At 33.1% G+C, this 19779-nt stretch overlaps 2 protein-coding genes across 2 annotated transcripts; one reads left to right on the top strand and one right to left on the bottom strand.

Moving 5' to 3' along the window:
* Positions 1 to 12287: 12287 nt before the first annotated feature.
* LOC115882219 lies at positions 12288 to 16539 on the bottom strand. Its single transcript, XM_030900135.1, has 2 exons — positions 15663 to 16539; positions 12288 to 14369 (listed from the first exon to the last, which is right to left on the bottom strand). Exons 1-2 carry the CDS (start codon positions 16392 to 16394, stop codon positions 14193 to 14195), a joined length of 909 nt encoding a protein of 302 aa, XP_030755995.1. The 5' UTR covers positions 16395 to 16539; the 3' UTR covers positions 12288 to 14192.
* A 520-nt stretch (positions 16540 to 17059) lies between these two features.
* LOC115882220 lies at positions 17060 to 19432 on the top strand. Its single transcript, XM_030900136.1, has 2 exons — positions 17060 to 18173; positions 18264 to 19432. Exons 1-2 carry the CDS (start codon positions 18079 to 18081, stop codon positions 18673 to 18675), a joined length of 507 nt encoding a protein of 168 aa, XP_030755996.1. The 5' UTR covers positions 17060 to 18078; the 3' UTR covers positions 18676 to 19432.
* The last annotated feature ends 347 nt before the right edge of the window (positions 19433 to 19779 follow it).

Here is a 19779-nt window from a genome sequence, read left to right on the forward strand (position 1 = left end):
AGCGCAGCTTCTCCTTGCAAAACTTCTGGCAAATGTGGCAATAAACGATCCGGATGTATATTCTGTGCAATGCAAATCTCTTCCAGTCTTTCTAAGAACGTTACAGGGTCCGAGCGACCATTAAATGTCACTCCCCATTTGTAAACTTGTATTGGATCAGTGTTAAAACTATTGGACATACCTGGATTTATCGGCAGAGGGGCAGGCTGCGAAGTAGAAGTAAAGACCACCGGAGAAGACACTACACGTCCAGCAATGTATCCACTCGAGGTTGCTGTCACTGTAGTTGTCACTGTTGTAGTGGTCAGGGTGGCTGTAGAGCTCACTGTCGGCACAACAGCACTATTTCCAGGAAATCCAAAAGGCTGTGTGACAGGCTGTGGACTCGCCTGTCCTTCTCTAATGAATCTCACTATTCTTCTTCGCATTTCTTCGACAGTCCCGGTACTATCCAATCCAAAACGCACCAGTTGTGCGGCTAATTCAGACTTCTTCAGGGAATAAATCCACCCTGTCCTGAAATCAGATTCAGCACTCGTGCTAGACGGCGCCAGGTTCAAACCTGTATGCGACAGCGACGGTACGGCGTCGTTACCTTCGACGGAAGCACCGATCGACAAAATATCTTCCTCAGTTTCCATATCGCTCTAGATTTCCTAGTCTTTAACTCAGAGGTACTGAGACTTTACTGTCTCTAGAGGTACTTATGCTCGACGGTTGTTACTTTCTTTTCACCTCCTCTCACACTGTTTCAATAGCTTTCTTGCTTTTACTAGCTTTACCCGGTTTTCCTGGTATTTCTGACGGTTTAATTTTCAAAACAATCAAGTCCCTATGCTCGGGCGTCAATTTTGTGAGAGCCCCCCCGTTTTTAGAGAGGGATCACTGAGTCGAGTTGCCTTGGTTCGGTTCCTCGGGCGCCATCCCAATGTTTAAAGTGTTTGAGAGAACACTAGTGTCTATACGGGTAGCCTTTATACAGTGGAGATACCAGGGAGTGATGAGATGAAAAGAAAATAAAACACACAATCAACTATAACGTAACACTAGGCTTTTATTTAACTAATGAATTATGTACAAAAATAATACAGGAAGGTTCATGTCCTCGAATCGTAACAACAGTGAAATAAAATGTATATTTAAAGACCCGTAAAGTAAAGTTTACAATAATAAAAATAAAGTAAATATCTAGCACCTCGCAGCACAAAATTTACACTAACAACCGTGTACCTCTAGAGTTTTGATCGACTATTCCCGATATGCAACTCTCTGACTGGTTCTATCCCGTGAATTAAAAACGCGTTCCCGCAATGACGTTCTATAAAATAAAGCGACGCGAGTTCCTAATCGACGTCGAATCTAGTGGCGTCCTAATGAACACGGACACGTAAGTACCGGAGCAACATACTCTACTATGACGCGATTCTCTAAACGGCGGCGACGTCGTTTCAGGCGTCCCGATGGTCGCAGCTAAACATTTCTTGGAACGGCGTCCGTTTTGACAACGTAACACGAACCTCGGATCGGCGTCGACGTTAAAAGCGTCCCGTGATATACAAACGCGAGTCCTGGATCGATCGCAAAATTAACAGTGTCCCGAGGGATATACAAATGCGAGTCCCGGATAGATCGCAAAATAATCGGCGTCCTGTGGGATAATCACACACGCGAGCCCTGGATAGATCGCGAAATTAACAGCGTCCCGAGGGATATACAAATGCGAGTCCCGGATAGATCGCAAAATAATCGGCGTCCTGTGGGATAATCACACACGCGAGCCCTGGATAGATCGCGAAATTAACAGCGTCCCGAGGGATATACAAACGCGAGTCCTGGATCGATCGCAAAAATAATCGGCGTCCTGTGGGATAATCACACACGCGAGCCCCGGATAGATCGCGAAATTAACAGCGTCCTGTGGGATATACACACGCGAGCCCTGAATCATGAAATTAGCGACGTCTCGGCGAGTTGTACGTCGTTTCGAGAAACGCAGGCCGCACACACACCGCCCGGTCAGGACAACCTCGGGATTTCGGCGAGATCCCGTTCAGCGTCACTGATGCAGGGTGTCGTCCGGACGACACACCTAGAAAAATACGCGGGCTACAGAACCAGCTTCGGGATTTGGGCGAAGTCCTGTGTTAGCTCCGTGAACCTTCGCGGCCCGTGTGTTTACTGTACCACCTTGCCCGTTATCGCTCTCACTCTCCTTCTTTCCCCTAACAAAAGAAATCGTTCCTCGTGATCCGTTCAGCTCCCCTACCTGCTAGAGGACGGTTGGCCCTGAACGAATACAAGTTTTGCCAGCTTTTGCGATCGCGCGTTCTAACTATCTCTGTCTCCCTTTATTCCTACAGAAATCGTTCCTCGCGTCCACGTGATCCGTTCAGCTCCCCTACCTGCTAGAGGACGGTTGGCCCTGAACGAACACAAGTTTTTGCCAGCTTTTGCGATCGCGCGTTCTAACTATCTCTGTCTCCCTTTATTCCTACAGAAATCGTTCCTCGCGTCCACGTGATCCGTTCAGCTCCCCTACCTGCTAGAGGACGGTTGGTCTTGAACGAATACAAGTTTTGCCAGCTTTTGCGATCGCGCGTTCTAACTATCTCTGTCTCCCTTTATTCCTACAGAAATCGTTCCTCGCGTCCACGTGATCCGTTCAGCTCCCCTACCTGCTAGAGGACGGTTGGCCCTGAACGAACACAAGTTTTTTTGCCAGCTTTGCGATCGCGCGTTCTAACTATCTCTGTCTCCCTTTATTCCTACAGAAATCGTTCCTCGCGTCCACGTGATCCGTTCAGCTCCCCTACCTGCTAGAGGACGGTTGGCCCTGAACGAATACAAGTTTTTGCCAGCTTTTGCGATCGCGCGTTCTAACTATCTCTGTCTCCCTTATCCCTGTAACGCGTCAAGGCAGTAAAGTAAACGGTATTAACAATAAAAAGAATACGACCTACTCTCGATTACGTTGGCGGTGGGTGCTTACCTTATACAGTACGGCGGCAGGCGGCTGGCACATGGCAGGGCACTCCGGACTCGAACCTCACTGGTTCACGTGCGACCACTAACTACCTCTCTAGTGCTGGTGCAGCCGAGGTACTCGACTGACGCTCCCCTCCACTCAACCTGCACTGGTAGGGAGAGCGGCGCAAACGTCTCGGTTTCTCGCACCGAACTACAGCGACCAAAACCGATCAAAACTCTTTTACAAAATGGCAATTAAATATTTAACTTATTTAATTCAACAATAGAAACACTAATGAAGTTCATTAAAGAAAATAAAGTCCCTACTATTCTAGTACAACATCAACACAATATACAGGGTGTCCTTGAAATTTTTATGAACTTCATTACACTACGTTATCTAAAATATAAAAATATGGGAAGCCCCGACAACAATGATGATATCACCTGATATCAAAGTGATAAACAAACATCGGCGCATGCGGCAGCGAGCACTTACACTTAATTTTTCAATTCATTGCTAGATGGCCTTTTACTAGGGATGCACTGCAAACAAATATTCCAGCAAAACTAAAGTGTTTTTTCTTATTCTAAATTCTAACAAATAAATAAACTACCAATAAACCTGTAAAACTGTATAAATAAAATCGGTCTTCGATTTAAAAAAAAAGATCGATTATACCAAAAAATCGTTTGATAAAAATCACGTCGATTTGATAATAATCGATTCGAATCGTACATCCCTAGTATGGTGTGTAGTTTAAGGTTATGTTTAAGGTTAATCGTGGGTTATTAAACTCGCACAAAAACAAAACAGAAAACAACAAAAAACAATGCAAACAATGCCAAATAAACCTGTAAAAAAGTACTTTTATTATTCAAAATGAAATATCATATAATTCAGTTGGTATACGAATATTTTTTGATTTATTTATAATGTTTGGTGTCAAAAATATGTGAGAAATGAGGTAAACAGTTTAAATGTCTTAATAAATTCGTTTTTAATTTATTAACCTTTCAGGTATCTACCTAATGGTAGGAAGAAATTAATTATGTAATGGTAGGAAAAATAATTTCACTTTAATTATGTATTAGAAAATCAGTAATCTTAAATTAGGAGCATCAATGGAGAAGAAGGCAATTGTAATCACAATACAATAACAGATCTACAAATACCAAGCAATACATTAAATCAAAAATCTCAGTAACACTGTTGTAATAATGTACTCCCTGTGGTCTTATTAAGTATAAAGTTTTGTTTTACATGAAAATAATTATCCCATTTAATTATTCATTAAATTTTAGTGTCAGCTTATTGATAGCTCGATTACCAGTCAAATAGTTTCGATGTTTTCTATACTATGAAGAAAATTTGATCTGATTAGATTAATTCAGATGTAAATTTATGTTATACGGTAAGATATTTTTAAACAAACCAAGAAAGTTCTCTTCAGACAAGTTCTGGTCTGAAATTGCAAATATTAATGAAAAAGTTATACATGTAGTTTTCTATTCATAAATGATATTATTGATTTTATTCTAGGTGAATGTATCGAGTCATATTATATTCTGCAGAATATATTGAGAAAAATGGTAAACTAACTAAAAGTGCTAACAAAATTTCTTAGGAAGTTATCGATATACCTAATTATTAGAAGCTGTAACAAATGTTCAAAGAGTCAGAGTATACTTTATTAGAAGTGTGTTAGATAGAATTATACACTTTAAAGAAAATATCTTTTATTATTGCAGGTAATGCATATTGTGTAATGCATATAATATGTGAAATCTATTATTACATACAAAGATTGAAAATTATTTAAACAGCTACCTGTATGTTGTCTCACAATCTCATTTAGTGAATGGGTTATTAAAAATTGAACATATTTACACACAGAATATTGTGGATATGGATATCTGGAAAGCATGTTATAACCATTTTTATTTTTAGGATTTATGAAATGATTACATAAATATACTAACAACAAATTGCAATGCATCTGTATATTAGAGACAAAGATGAAAGAGAGTAACAAGAATATATGTATTCAAAAGAAAAATATCAAGACCATTTGTAGTAATTAAAATTAAAGAATAAAATACATAAAATGTACCATATGATCGAAAAAAAAACGGCGTCCAGTTGGCTGGGAAATGACGATCAATGACATTTCCTATATAAATTTACATATAAAATGACAGCGACCTTCATTTCATAGCCATCGTTGACGCCGTTTTTTCTCGATCATACGGTAGTTTATGTGTGAACAAATTCTCATTTCATATAAAAATTGGAGCTCTATCTAGAGTATATTTGAATATAAATGTTTTTATGTATTGGAAGGGGGACTGTAGTTTTCAAATATAATAAAGAAAATAGACTAAAAAAACATTGTGTAAGTTCTTTTTTAAACTATTCTGTAAGTTACGTAAATGTGTTTCAAATAGGTTGCTTTTCACAATAAAGTCAATACACAGTAATTATGCTTTACTTTTTCAAAACACACTCTTGTTTTTTATTATCAGAGAGTTATTAATATTAGAAAATTTAGTTACATGAATATAATAGGAGCAAATATTATGTTTCAAGTTTCAAGTAATTAGAATATGATATGAGTCATAATAGCTTAAATATGATTGCTCATAAAATACCTAGTATATACACATTTAGATATATCTCTTTAAATATAAATTAGTATTGCCACCATGCGATTAATGGGAAATACAATATGGTCGTGAAAAAAAAAACGGCGTCAGCGATGGCTATGAAATAAAGATCGCTGTCAATCTATGTGTAAAATTTTATGGAGAATTTCACCGACCGTTATTTTCAAGCCATTCTGGACGCCGTTTTTTCCGACCATACGGTATTTCTAGGTATGGAATTATGTCTCTAATATGTAGTTAGGTAATTTTTTCCATTTGCCTATTGTTAATTATAACGTCGTCAAACTATAAAATTTGCTATATTTTTTAGTTAATTTTTTTTAGTAATATCAAAACATGTTTTGAATAGTTTAATTAGTAATAAAGCTACTAACATATTCAGTTATTCTTTTTTCTATAAAGCTTTTTTGATAAAAAAATGAGTATACCTGCTAAGACGTTAAATTGCCTGAGAAATTACGATCGATGCCATTTACCATCCACTTTTACACAATAGAATGCCATCGATCGTAATTTCAAAAGCAGAAAACTTGCCGCCGTTTTTTCCAATGAAATGGGCGGTGGGGAGAAAATTACAGATTCCTGTATTATATTAACGACTAACGACATTATTAATCGAGTGTACACAAAGCATGTACACTATTAGAAATCGATCTAATTTCTAATAGTATCGAGCTTTTAAAATTCGAGAAAGTGATCGGAGATTGTGTTTAAAGTGTTGTGAAATGTTCGTTAGTGCATATTTTTGTGTCGGTAATCGGTATCGGTATAGGCAAATCGCGATGAAGTATACAAATCCGGAGAAGGTGGATATGCTAAGACCATAGGTACTTAGCAGGGGAAAGCGCTGTAGAAGCTCGGAGACTTTATTCCGAAGAGTATCCGAGTAGACAAATCCCTAATGCTCGAACCTTTGTAAGTATGGTTCAGCATTTGAGGGATTCGGAAAAGCAACGAAGAATTGCTGCAAAACGTTAAAAATTCCATGCTCAGAAGAAGGAGAGCATCTATTGGAAATGGAGGTCGTCATTTTGAACAATTATTATAATAGCATGCAGTCAAGAAGCGAAGGGTATACCGGGTGGTGCATCATCGTTGGAAATATAGGATATCCCATGCAAATTTTGAACTGTCGAGATATCGGATCCCCTTATGCAAATTTGTAATGTATCTTTAAAAACCATTTACGATTTAGCTCTAAAATTAATAGGGGAGCCAATATTTCCACAGTTGAAAATTTGCATAGTGTTGTTAAGTATTGTAGTGAAGTGATGTTATTAAGTGTAGTGTTATGTGCAATTTTAAGAGTGGTAAAATGGAAAAAAAAGAAAGCTCTGCAGTTGTATCTCTCTGCTATAGGGATATCTTGTTTATTTGGTAAGTTTTTTTTTCTTTTAGTTTATTTTGTGGAATGTGGAAAGTAGGGCTACTGGCGATCACCCACTTAAAAAAAGTAACGCACCTCTGCAGAACCACTTGGGTGGTGTGGGATTTTGCAAGTACTTTTTAAGTCTTTCTAGTCGATGTGGCAACAGCGGGCGGCGAACAAGCTGAGATCCGCGAGATCTCTCCCCCGCGCCGGGGGATCCGCGAGATTCCCCGGCGGCTTTCAAAATGTCGCAATTTTTTTTTTAAACTTTCAAAGTTAAATAACTCGGTTATTTTCAATCTATTTTAAAAATGGTAAAGAGAAAATATGTTTCTTTTGGCCAGATCTACCACCCCTTAAAATATCTGCACTCATTTCTGGGACACCCTGTATTGCATGGGCATAATAGTGCTGGCTGACATTTCATGTGTTTGAAATTGTCTGGGTATATTATTGCTTTCTGACAGGATATTTACAATTAGTATTAGAATATTACAAACACAATGTGTTTGTAGATAATGCCTTTGATGTTTTTGATTATTTATTTGATTCTATAGAATAGTGGAGATTCGAGAAAGCAACAGGTTATCTCCAAGGAGAATCAGGATAAGGTCGAGCTGATTGGGCAGAGAACGTTGTAGCGTTTTTTAAACAACTACCACTGCGAACGGCAGCTTTTCATCGGAGAGCAGTCGTGGATAAGGTATTTCACTGGAAAGAAAACTAATTAAGAACAATAAACAAAAAAAGTAGATATTGGGCGCCAGGCATGTACAGGGTGGGTCAAATTCGACGCTTTTAAATGGAAACACCCTTTTCTATAGGAGATAGATGAAAAATAATATCGGTGTCTGGAGCTCAATTTTCATCAAAAATATGATGGTGAAAACCGCACAACAATATCTGTTACCGTTTCGGAGTTACGGATTGTTTTTCAAAAATGTGCATTTTTAACAAATCGCTGTAACTTTTTTGCTATGGAAAATGTTGTATTTCTATGAAAACATTTCCAAAGCACCTTTTTACGTAGAATTTAATGGTTTAAGTATAATTTTTTTTAAAATTAATAATTTAAGAGTTATTAACAGAAAAATTGATTTTTTATTTGGGACACCCTCTATGTTTTTAATTAACTGAAAAGAATTTAAAATTACCTTTCCAAAAATATAGCACACTTGATATTTTGTTATAATCCCCTCGAAATACAGAATTTTTAAAAGTTCGCCAGTTTTAACTAGTAGGCTTTGGACCCCTTATTGATGATATGCCCTTAATGGAACTCGAAAACATATTTTTCCAGCAAGACGACGCACCACCTCTGAACGCTGAAGTTATCAGCAAATTTTTGCAGCCAATTTCAAGAATAATTGAATAGCTCACCAAGATCCCAGCCGTTGGCCATCGAGGCCGCCTGACTTAGTGCCTATGGATCTAATCCTATGGATATATTTGCGGAAGAATAAAGGTTCTTTCTTCTTCCGTATAATCTAGACAAGAATTAGAAATACTTAGCAGTTATGAGTATCTTTCACTCCCACTGAGTTAATGAATTTCGCGAGAAATGTTCAAAAACTGCCCCGTCTGTCCATAACAGAAAACGGTTGATATGTCGAACACCTGTAGCAAAATCTCATGTCTTGGTTTGCTATTTATTTTTATTGTTATTAGATATAGTTTATATGTGTTGATGTTGGTTAAATATATTTTAAATTGTTACATAATTCTGCATCTCTAATAGCAAATATTATTTTCGTTTTAATTGATGCTCACAGCTAGAGTTTTTTTGCATTACAGCCGGTGCCGTTCAAAGCCTACTTATTTGGGGCGAATTTTTATATACTCTATAACTCGAAGAGGAATCGAGCAAAATATCAAGTGTGTTATATTTTTGGAAAGGTAATTTTAAATTCTTTTCAATAAATTAAAAATATACAGGGTATCCCATATAAAAAATCAAATTTTCTGTTGATAATTCTTAAATTATTAATTTTAAAAAAATTATACTTAAACCACTAAATTCTACGTAAAAAGTTGCTTTGGAAATGTTTTCATTAAAATACAAAATTTTCCATAGCAAAAAAGTTACAGTGATTTGTTAAAAATGCATATTTTTGAATAACACCCCGTAACTCCGAAACGGTAACAGATATCGATATGCGGTTTTCACCATCATGTTTTTGACAAAAATTGAGCTCCAGGCACCGATATTAGTTTTTGTCTATCTCCTATAGAAAAGGGTGTTTCCATTTAAAAGCGTCGAATTTGACCCACCCTGTACAGAGAAAGAAAACACAATTGTATATTACTTAAAACTAATGACTAATATTCATTCATGATGTTCGTTGCTGATACATGACATTGTAGAGTTCTAGTGAATATGTAGTGGTTATATGTCAAAGAAAGTGGTGGTAAGAGTTGTACTAAATATCTATGAAAACGACTATGATAAAATACAAGACATGTAAAGTTTAAGAGAATATATGAAATGTAGCATTACTTTAATTAATTTGATATATTTTATATGATGTTAGTGCAATAATAATATCTATAAAAAAGTAATACTATTACAAGACATAATGCAATGAAACCTAAGATCTAAATTATATTTTAACTACTAAATCGACATGAATGTTCTTAACAATCTAACCACTCAACATAGTCTATACGATATTATTTAAGATGTACGTTATTGTTTAAGACTGTAAATGTTTTGAATGTTAAATGCAAAACTATAACTTAAATCTACACTTAGCTGTTCTTTATGCAATCCTGCTTTAAACAGTAACAGCGTGAGGTGGTCTCGCATCTCTGTACTCAGCCATCCAACACAACCAAAGGGGCCAGAATGAGGACACCATGAATTTATACAGCCACAACTAACTAGCTTATAGCTGGGAACGAAGCAGCATGGGACTCAAGCTACATCCACGCTGTGGCACTTATATGTAAAGAAAAATCGTTCTTACTGGGGACACTCGTCCACAGGACATCCGTACATAAGATAATGTCCGTACATAAGAAATAGTCCGTACCTTGGACACAGTCCGTACCTTGGACCCTCGAAATACTTCCGAGGGCTCAATAAATAATAAACATGTCCTTTCTTCCATGTGACATTCTGGAGGACAAAAGAAAAGGGACGCCAACGTGTCAGCAAAACACAAATACAAGTTGGGACCTCCGTAACTCTACCCTGTTGCTTTGAAATAGCAGCTGATTCAGATTATACAGCAAGATTTAAATAATCACCATTTCTAAAAGCTGGGATAAAGCAGAGCGTCAAAACAAAGCGAGGTTAAGCACGGGGAGTTGACAGAAGCGATGTTGACAGCGCGCGTCTTCACAGAATAGTAACAGGGTTGTGTCGAACGATCACAGGGTTGGCGACTAGGGAACGTAAAAATTACGCGTCAAATAAACTATCCGGCCTGAACGAGAGGGAATCCGGTGATGATAGGCCAGACATCATATATTATATATAAAAAAGACATGTAACGAACTAAAAACGTTACAACGTCCCATTGTCAGGCTGGCCGTGTTAGCGGCACCCCTATGGCTATGCCATGACGCCCTCTGTGAAATGCAAGTCCAGGTGGTAATTCGATGCGCGTGTGTTAGTTAGTTAGTTAGAGAGAACACTGCGATCTAATAACCTCGGGCCTTGTAAATCTTTATAAGAATAATCCTTTAATAAAGAGATTAGTTCTGTTTATTACTTTAATTTCTAAAAGTGAGACAAAATTAATATGGAACATTGGTCACATTTAAAAGCAAGTTACTCATTTATTTTAAATGGAACACCCAGTATATTATTCCGGTGTTCAATGGGAAATTCATATATCTTCAAAATATATTAAGATTGCCTACCCTTCAGACAAATATTTTCCTAGATATTTTAACTTTTATGATTTTGCGTCAGTAGATCTTTATTATTTGAAAAATATAGGTAGCTGTGATATGTCTTTTGTTAATTGAACAAAGAGAGTACAAAGTAGAGTAAAATACTCAACGGTAATAAAAGGATACACGTTTAAAACATATTTTAATTGTTACAGAATTAAAACTAGATATAAACCTATAATTGTATGACAAAAATTATCTAGATGAAATCAAATGCTCAAAATGCTTCCTTTCCTGTTAACTGCATAAAATCATTGTCTTTTCAAAAGATCTTTTCATTTTAAAAGGCATATGTGGAGTTCTATTTCGAAAAGCAGCTACAATCATTTCTCTCATGTTGTCGACAATAGTTGGTCGAATTTTGTAAACACTGTCTTTAACATATCCCCATAAAAAAGCTCAGACTAGATAAAATCAGGAGCAATTAAGTATTCTATTAGTTCGTGAATACACACTGCATTCATCAACTATACAGGGTGTCCCAGAAATGAGTGCAGATATTTTAACTGGTGGTATAGTTCAACCCCAGAAACACGCCTATGAGGTTTTTTTTGCGAAAAAAAAATGTTGAAAATTTTATATTTTTCTTGACATTTTCCGGAAAATGTTGGAAAACTTTTGAGTGCCACTGTTCATTCCCCGGGAAATTCGTTTACCGGGCATAAAGAGTTTCGGAGAGAATGCAACGTTGCCACCTCCTACCATACCCACATTCTGCATGTTTATCTATAAATTCAATTATTTTAAGTTGCTACAGAAAAAAATACGAATATTAATTTTATTCATATTAGTGTAAGTAGTATATCTGGCGGGGTTCTGGGCAGATTTGACCTTTTTTTGATATCCAGTTTGACCTTTGCTAAAAATAGTGATAGGATGATGTATTTGAAGCGGCGCACTACTGCGCGTGTCTTAACTTGTTGCGCGAATAGGTGACGTAATTTTTCTTTTTGACCTTTTTTGATAGAGTTTGACCTTTACTAAAAATAGTGATAGGATGATGGATTTGAAGCGGCGGACTACTGCGCGTGTCTTAACTTGTTGTACGAATAGGTGACGTAATTTTTCTTAATAGTTTTAATAAGTTGACAGTGACGTAATTTACGTGTGGCTGTTGATGAGGTGTTAAAAAAATGGTGATATGTAAATATTAGGTTAAATAAAGAAAAATTGTGACATTAATATTTGTTTGTTTGTTAATGAGAAAGAGAGAGAGAGAGATAGATGAGCGTGGCGTAACTTAGGCCCAGCGTGGTGCCGTGCGGATCAATACGGAATAAGTGATATTTATGGGTAGATAGGTAGGTTTAAATAAAACTCATTGTTTATTGAAAAGACCACATCTATTTTTTTTTTCTTTTTAGGTTACAATTATATTTCTTAAGAGTGAAGCAAAACACAAAAATACATATCTTAAAATACAGAAATTATTCAGTAGGTAGATAGGTAGGTAGCTAGGTAGGTAGGTAGGTAGGTAGGTAGGTAGGTAGGTAGGTTCAAATAAAACTAATTGTTTAGTGAAAAGGCCACTTCTGTTTTCCTTTCTAAGATACAGATATATTTCTTAAGAGGAAATCAAACAAAAAAAACAGATTCCTATAACTATATGAAAACAATATAAAATTATCTTACATACATTTACATTTTAGAAGAAAATTCAACTTTCAGGCATACTTTCCCTACAGTATAAATCGTTTTTTACAAATTGTGAATATAAAACATCAACAAAATTGTGTTTACTTATCGATCTAGAGCAAAAACAAAAATAATGTTTACATGTGTTACAATATCTTGTGCCTCCACAATTAACATACTGGGAAGAATTCTGAAATTTAAAAAAATGTTTCAGGTTTTAATGTCAGTGTGAAGGTAATTTACAGTCCTTTTGTCATCTGATGGATTTAAAGATACTTTTTTTTCTGATAGATAGTGTAAACTTCATGTTTAATTGCAAAAACAAAAATAATGTTTACATGTGTTACAATATCTTATGCCTCCGCAATTAATATATTGAAGAGAATTCTGAAATTTAAAAAATGTTTCAGGTTTTAGTAATTAATACTATAGCCCCATGGTTTAGTGTCAGTGTAAAGGTAATTTACAATCCTTTTATCATCTGATGGATTTAAAGCTACTTTTTTCTGATCGATAGTGTACACTTCATGTTTAATTGATTTAATTAATTTTTGAGAGCACTCAGTAACTTGATTATTAAATAAACATTGATAGTAGTCATCAAATGTGATTGTATTTAAAGCGCTGGACTTTATTCCCTTTGCTTTTTTGTGTTCTTTTAAACTATTATTATTTCCAATAATTTTATATGTATACATTTTGGAACGTAATCCAATAAATTCTGACATTATTTTTCCGTTGTTTTCGTCCTTCATCAAACCAATTACTTTTTTATTTTTCAGAGGTATACCAAAAATATTATTTTCATCATAATCAGAAGTATCAAATTTATGTATATCTTCTTTTATATGAATATAGATATTATCAACAAAAAAATGATAAATCAAGGAATCCGTATCAGTATATAACAATTTTGCACAATCCCCAAATTTTTTTTTAATATAATTGTAGTGAAAATCATACACTATTGTTTTTGATATGTCAAGAATTGAAAAACCTGCATAAATGGGTTTGTTAAAAGTTATATTTAATTTTGACATTTCAATTAGAACCATGTTATCATCAAAAATTGTGAGACTATGAAAATTTGGTTTTGATATATAATAATTTGCACCATAACGACCTGACCACCTCGTAACTAATTTAACATCTTTGTATTTACGCACATTTTCCATGGCCTTACCAAAATTTGCATTGTTTATTAACTTATAAAAATTTTTATCGTGTTCATTTTTACTTTGTTTTCGCAATTCGGTATTTAAATCAATAAATTTTTTATAGTAAGCTGATTGTTTAAATTTAAGAGTTCGGTGAATTCTTGTAAGTTTCAAACCGAGTTGAAGAGCTTGTTTTAGATTTCTGTAATGAATAATATATTTTTCTTTATCATTTAATGTAGTAAGCAGCTTAGGTACTTTAGATTTCGAAATAGGTGGCACGCAACGTTCAGCGCATAGAGGTAAGTCTTTATGCAATTCATATAGTTCACTGGGATATGTAAGATTTACTTCAAAAATATAACCAAAAGGACAGTCATCTGAAATGTCTAAAATATTTATACTCTCTTGGTAGAAATCATCAACCCATTGAAATTCCGCAATTGGTAATGACATAGACATTGCTGCTCCATAAAGATTGTTTACATCGTAATACATTAAATATGAAATTGGTTCGTTAAAATTATATTCTTGCCCCATAAACTGATTATTTGCTTTTCCATATCTGTTCGAACATTGTGAAATTCCCCCTCGTATACCTCGTTCAATAAACATAACATATCAGGATCTGTTAGTAATTCTAGTTCAGTGTTTGTCATTTTTAAAAAGGCATCGAAGGCTAATGATGGTGTTGTAACATAATGTAAACAATCAAGTTTGTAGGTTGATAAACAAGTTGAACGAAAATTTTCAAATATATCTGCTAGTAAAAGAACATCGGTTTTTAAATACAATTCCATGTATTCTTTTAAATTGTGAATTTGGAAAGTATTCCAAATATTGATTGCGTGATTATAATCATCATCAGAAATATTTTGATTATTCAAAGAACTATAAAATTTTTCTTTTTCGGGTAAATGTTCGTCTTCAAGTTTTTTCCAGGTATCTAAATATTCGTAAGGAAATACTCCTTTTCGAGTTAATAAATGAAATTCAGAATTATTTGAATAAAAACTTTTGGTAATACTTTTTTGATCATCGGATACATAAAACGAAACGAATCAATAAATCTAAAAGATATATTTGTATTTTCTATATATTTGGTAAATGAAATGTATCGTTCTTTGTTAACGGGTAATAAAGTAATTTTTCCTTTTATCTCAGTACTTAAATCTTTAATAAAAAAATGGCTATCATAACCTGATAAATTATGAAAAACTACAGGTATGTGATGATTATCAGTGAACATTAGGTTACAGTGTTCATGACTTGGTCCCCTGAAACTTGAAGTTAAATGATTGTGGTCTTTTACACGTTTTTCTCCCTTTAAAAATGGTTTTTCACACACATGACAGTGATTTGCAGTTTGAAAATATTTTAATTCTTCAGCAGTTAATTTTTTCATAGGTAAAGGATTGGCAAATATTTCAGAAATTTCATCGGAGATTTGTTTAAGTTGATTAATAAACCATTTAATACAATCTGAACCAGTGTAAGAGTTAAATCTTGACAACTGATTGTTATAAGAACATTTGAGGTAATACGCTATGCTACATGGAATATGTTTCTGAATTTTTTTTGTTTTTAATGCAGTGCTATTTGAAACATTTTCTAAGAATACATTCCAGGTCACTGTAAATTACGAACGGTATTTGTTCTTTATTTTTAAAATTTTTAAACTTTAAAATCTTTTCATTCTCTTTAGGCATTAATATTTAAGTTGTGTTTAAATTTTTGCAATCTACAGAATGTTTTAGTAAATTATCTTTTGATTTAAAATGATTCAAGCAACGGTCGCATAACCAGGATTTATTTTTTACGTTACCAATTTGAGAATTCACTAATCTAGATAAATTTTTTATGTATGCAAAGTGAAAATTCCTGCTATTTAAGATATTTTGACTTTTATTTAAATGTAACTCATCATCATCGTTTTCTGAGTCATCATCATCACTATTATAGTTAATACAAGGAATAATAAGTAAGTTAATTTTCAGTTCAAAGTCTGTTTTTGTTAAGCTTACAGGAAAAATTTCTTTCTTTTCAAAAGTGTACACGTTAATTGAAATTGAGTTCATTTTTTCAAACTTTGAAATATCTTTTAAACCTATGGGAAAAGTAATATCGTAATAATGTAGGCCTTGTACTTGTGTAAAATGTGGATATGAACTGGTAGCACTAGAGTTTTTATGAGAAGGAGCAGGATATAAAGCACACACTATTGACCATAGAAAGCAATATTCATCATTATTTTTTATATTAATAACCGCTTTTGTTTTCTTAATAAAATTAGGTAAATCCACATAAGTCGATGAACTAACACTAATGGGGTTAAACTGATTTATATTAATTTTAAGGTGAATAATTTGAAATAAGGCCCACCCGCTATCCCTTTCTTGAAAATTTTCCAATTTAGCTAAAATTTTCTCTTCAATATTTTTCTTATACCAATATTTTAAATTTGTTGTGTTGTCAATAATTTCATTCTTTGTTAAAAATGTTTTAACATCTGTTTCAGCAGTGTGTGGCTTTACAAAATTAGCAGAAAAAATTGCATTTACTTTAAGTAAAGATTGCTTTAATTCTTTTTTTATTTTTAAGGAAAAACTTTTAAATGCTCTTTTTAAAAAAAATTTAGGATCTTTGATATTAATGTTAGTAACCCGTCTTAATTCTTCCATTAAAACAAGATTCCACATCTTGCCAAAGTAGATTTTTTATGATATTATGTTGTGATCTACCAAATTTAATTCGCTTAGAATTCTTTAAATTGAAATGATAATGTTTGAGTAATGCAAGTCCTGCTTCGGCACAAGAAAAATTTTGAATACATTTTGATTTTGTTTTTATACATTTTTAATCGTAAAAAATATTTTTTCTTAATAAACTAATCCACTTATTGTGTTCTTCTTTAGTCTTAATTATCCTACTAGCCTTTTCAAAAGTTTTAATTATTTCCTGTACTAATTTATCTATTTTTTTGTTACTATTAGTATCTAAAACCTAATGTTAAATAGAAATTAATTACTAATGGTTCTTTATATTTCTGCTTACATTTAAAGAGCTCTGATAATTTCTACCACTGGTACTGGGTTGTGGAATGCCGCTACTGCTGCTATCACGGCTGGTACCAGGTTTTAAATTAGTACCATGACCGTAATGGTCATCTGGATGGGTACGTTTATTTCCAAACATTTTTGACATTGTACAGAATTCTAAAAAATCAAAATAAATTTTCACTCAAGTCAACTGTTTCTTTAATAAAAAAAAATTACAAACTTACCAAAGGAAAATAAACAGTTTCTGCTGCTGCTTTTGCGAAGATTTACTTGTTTTAGCTGTTGTAACAATAAGTATGCTTGAAGTGTGTGAAGAAAGTGCTGTTGGAAAACTAATATTGAATAATAATAACTCAAATCAGTTTAAAAATAAATCAAATAGGGTTCTTTTGCAACCTAAAATTGTTGTTCAAATTGTAATGCAAATTAATTTATTTTACATAATTCGTTACTATAACCCCCTAATTTGTTATCACTTATACATGCACAAACAACAATGATAAGTAATTTTTATAACTTGAAGCATTTTTAAAATGTAATCTAATTTTCTGTTTTCGTGACATTTAACCTTCTTGTATTTTTATAGACTAATTGGCATTCTGTGCTTCTTTATAGGGGAATATGGAGTAAATATTATATAGCGTATTAACCATTAAATGTTATGTGTTTGTTTGAAATAAAATTGGTGAATTTTGCTAATTTAACCCTAGTTTCCACTAATATCTAGTTTCTTTTTATATAGTGGAAAAGGGTTTGGGAAACCCTTATTTTAATAGAAAAATTAAAAAAAATATATTTAGTTCAAGTATCTAATGGTGCAAATAATACTAAAATACAATATTTTGTTAAATCCTAACTCTACGTATGAAGAAAAACACAATTTATTGGTTTTGCGTAGTGGAAAAGGGCAATAGAAACCCTTATTTTAATAGAAAAATTAAAAATAATTTAATTCCACTACCTATTAGTACAAATAACACTAAAATGCAATGCGTTGTTAAATCCTAATTCTACATATGAAGAAAAACGCAATTTATTGGTTTTATATATTAAAAAAAGCTACTGGAGACCCTTATTTTATTAGAAAAATTAAAAAATAATGTAATTCCAGTATCTATTAGTACAATTAACAATAAAATGTAATGCTTTGTTAAATCTAAACTCTACATATGAAGAAAAACACAATTTATTAGTGTGTAACGTCACTTGCTGATTAGGTTAATTTTTATCTTTTAAAACATGTATAAATAGCAAGCAAAATTAAACGCTTGCATTCACACAGTTACTTCTAATAGTTCTAATAGTTCAACAGTGACTTGAAAAAATGGCTAACGTTCCATCCACTATCATAATTAAATCCTTAGATAAATCAAATTTTCCACTAGATATGGGTTTAGTGGTAATGAGAGAAATGTTCACGTAAGTTTTTTATCCAGTGTGTTTTTTACAACAATAATCATTTTGACTTCTCCTTTCTTGTTTAATGAGTATTTTTATTTTTCATTTCAGTTTTGGTGTGAAGGATATATCAATTAAAGGGGATAAAATATTTATATGCCTGACGTATACTCCACGACATCAAAATTTAAAAAAGAAATTTGGAGACTTGCCTCTACAGTATATTAGAACAAGAATGTTTGAAAAGGAAAAAGATTTGAAACTATTTGAAACGGCGCTGAAAAGATTTAATTTTAAAATTCGTTTGGACGAGGAGGAAGAGGAGGAATCCCAACAACAACAACAAATAGAGAGTGGTCCGAGCAGGAAAAAGGTGAAAGTTTCACAACCAGAATCATCAACGTCTAGGATTAGTCTGGATTCTGAAGAAGGGGAAGATGTTGTAAACACCCAAAGGACACATAAAAAATCTCTAAGTGTCTTAGTTGAGGATGATGATGATATATTCAGCCAGCAATTTTAACGGTATTATATTATTTTAAATTTGAGCTCTATTATATTATTTAAAACTTTAATTTTTTTATTTTAATATTATCAATATACTAAATACAAGACTGTGTAATCACACTTGTGCTTATAGTAATTTATATTTTTTAATTTTAATTATCAATATCCTATATGTAATACTGTATAATCACGTACTAAAAATAATTTCGCATAAGTTTTTTGTTAGTGCTCGAGACATCATTACAACTTGAAACATGCACTCGAGCAGACAAAACTGTGTAACACCTACATATGTAGGTAATAATATGTGGACACCACCCAAACTAACTGAACTAAGTGCAAATGTAATAAGTTACCATGTAAAAAAGGAAGAGGATATTAAAAAACTAAATGTACCTCTACCTTGTCAAACATTAATTAGTACACAGTATTACAAAAATGGATTTTAAATAGATTTATTTTCATATAGTGAATTATATAATATATATGCAATGTATAGGTATCTATGTATAAAATAAAGCAAAAGTTTATTGTACAATAATAGTCTTTTATTTTATAGTTAAAATATTACAATATATTGGTTTTATCTATCCAACTATTATGTTTATCACTAAAACCTAACCAACGAACAAGTACTTTATTTTTACTACGTTTTAAAATTTTTTCAACCAAGTAGGCATCAGGAAATTTAACTTTTTGTAATTGCTGTTCATAAAATCCACCTTTAATTTCTTGCTTGTCAACATCTTCTAATATGTAGGTGGCAGGATTTGTGAGTTGTACCTTTTTATATATAATAAAAATTTCAGTAGACCAATTAGCCATGTATTTTTTATCAAAAACACTTCGAGTTTTAGAAATTCTAACGTGTTCTCCAATTTTAAATTTAGGCTTTGATGCTAATTTTATATGACTATAAGCTGTTTTAAGCAAATATTTTTCATTTTTTTCACTTACTTCAGAAGGTTTCATACCAATTGTTCTATGTTTTTTATTATTATAAGTAATTATTACTTGTGGTAATAGGGTATACCATTTATAAGTTCCATTTAAATTTAATTGTTTCCAAATCATGCTTTTAAGTGTTCTTATTACACGTTCAACTATGGAAGCCTTTTTT

Source organism: Sitophilus oryzae, unplaced genomic scaffold (genome assembly GCF_002938485.1).
Source record: "Sitophilus oryzae breed Bouriz unplaced genomic scaffold, Soryzae_2.0 scaffold_177_pilon_pilon, whole genome shotgun sequence".
In the NCBI taxonomy this organism is placed as follows: Eukaryota; Metazoa; Arthropoda; class Insecta; order Coleoptera; family Curculionidae; genus Sitophilus; species Sitophilus oryzae.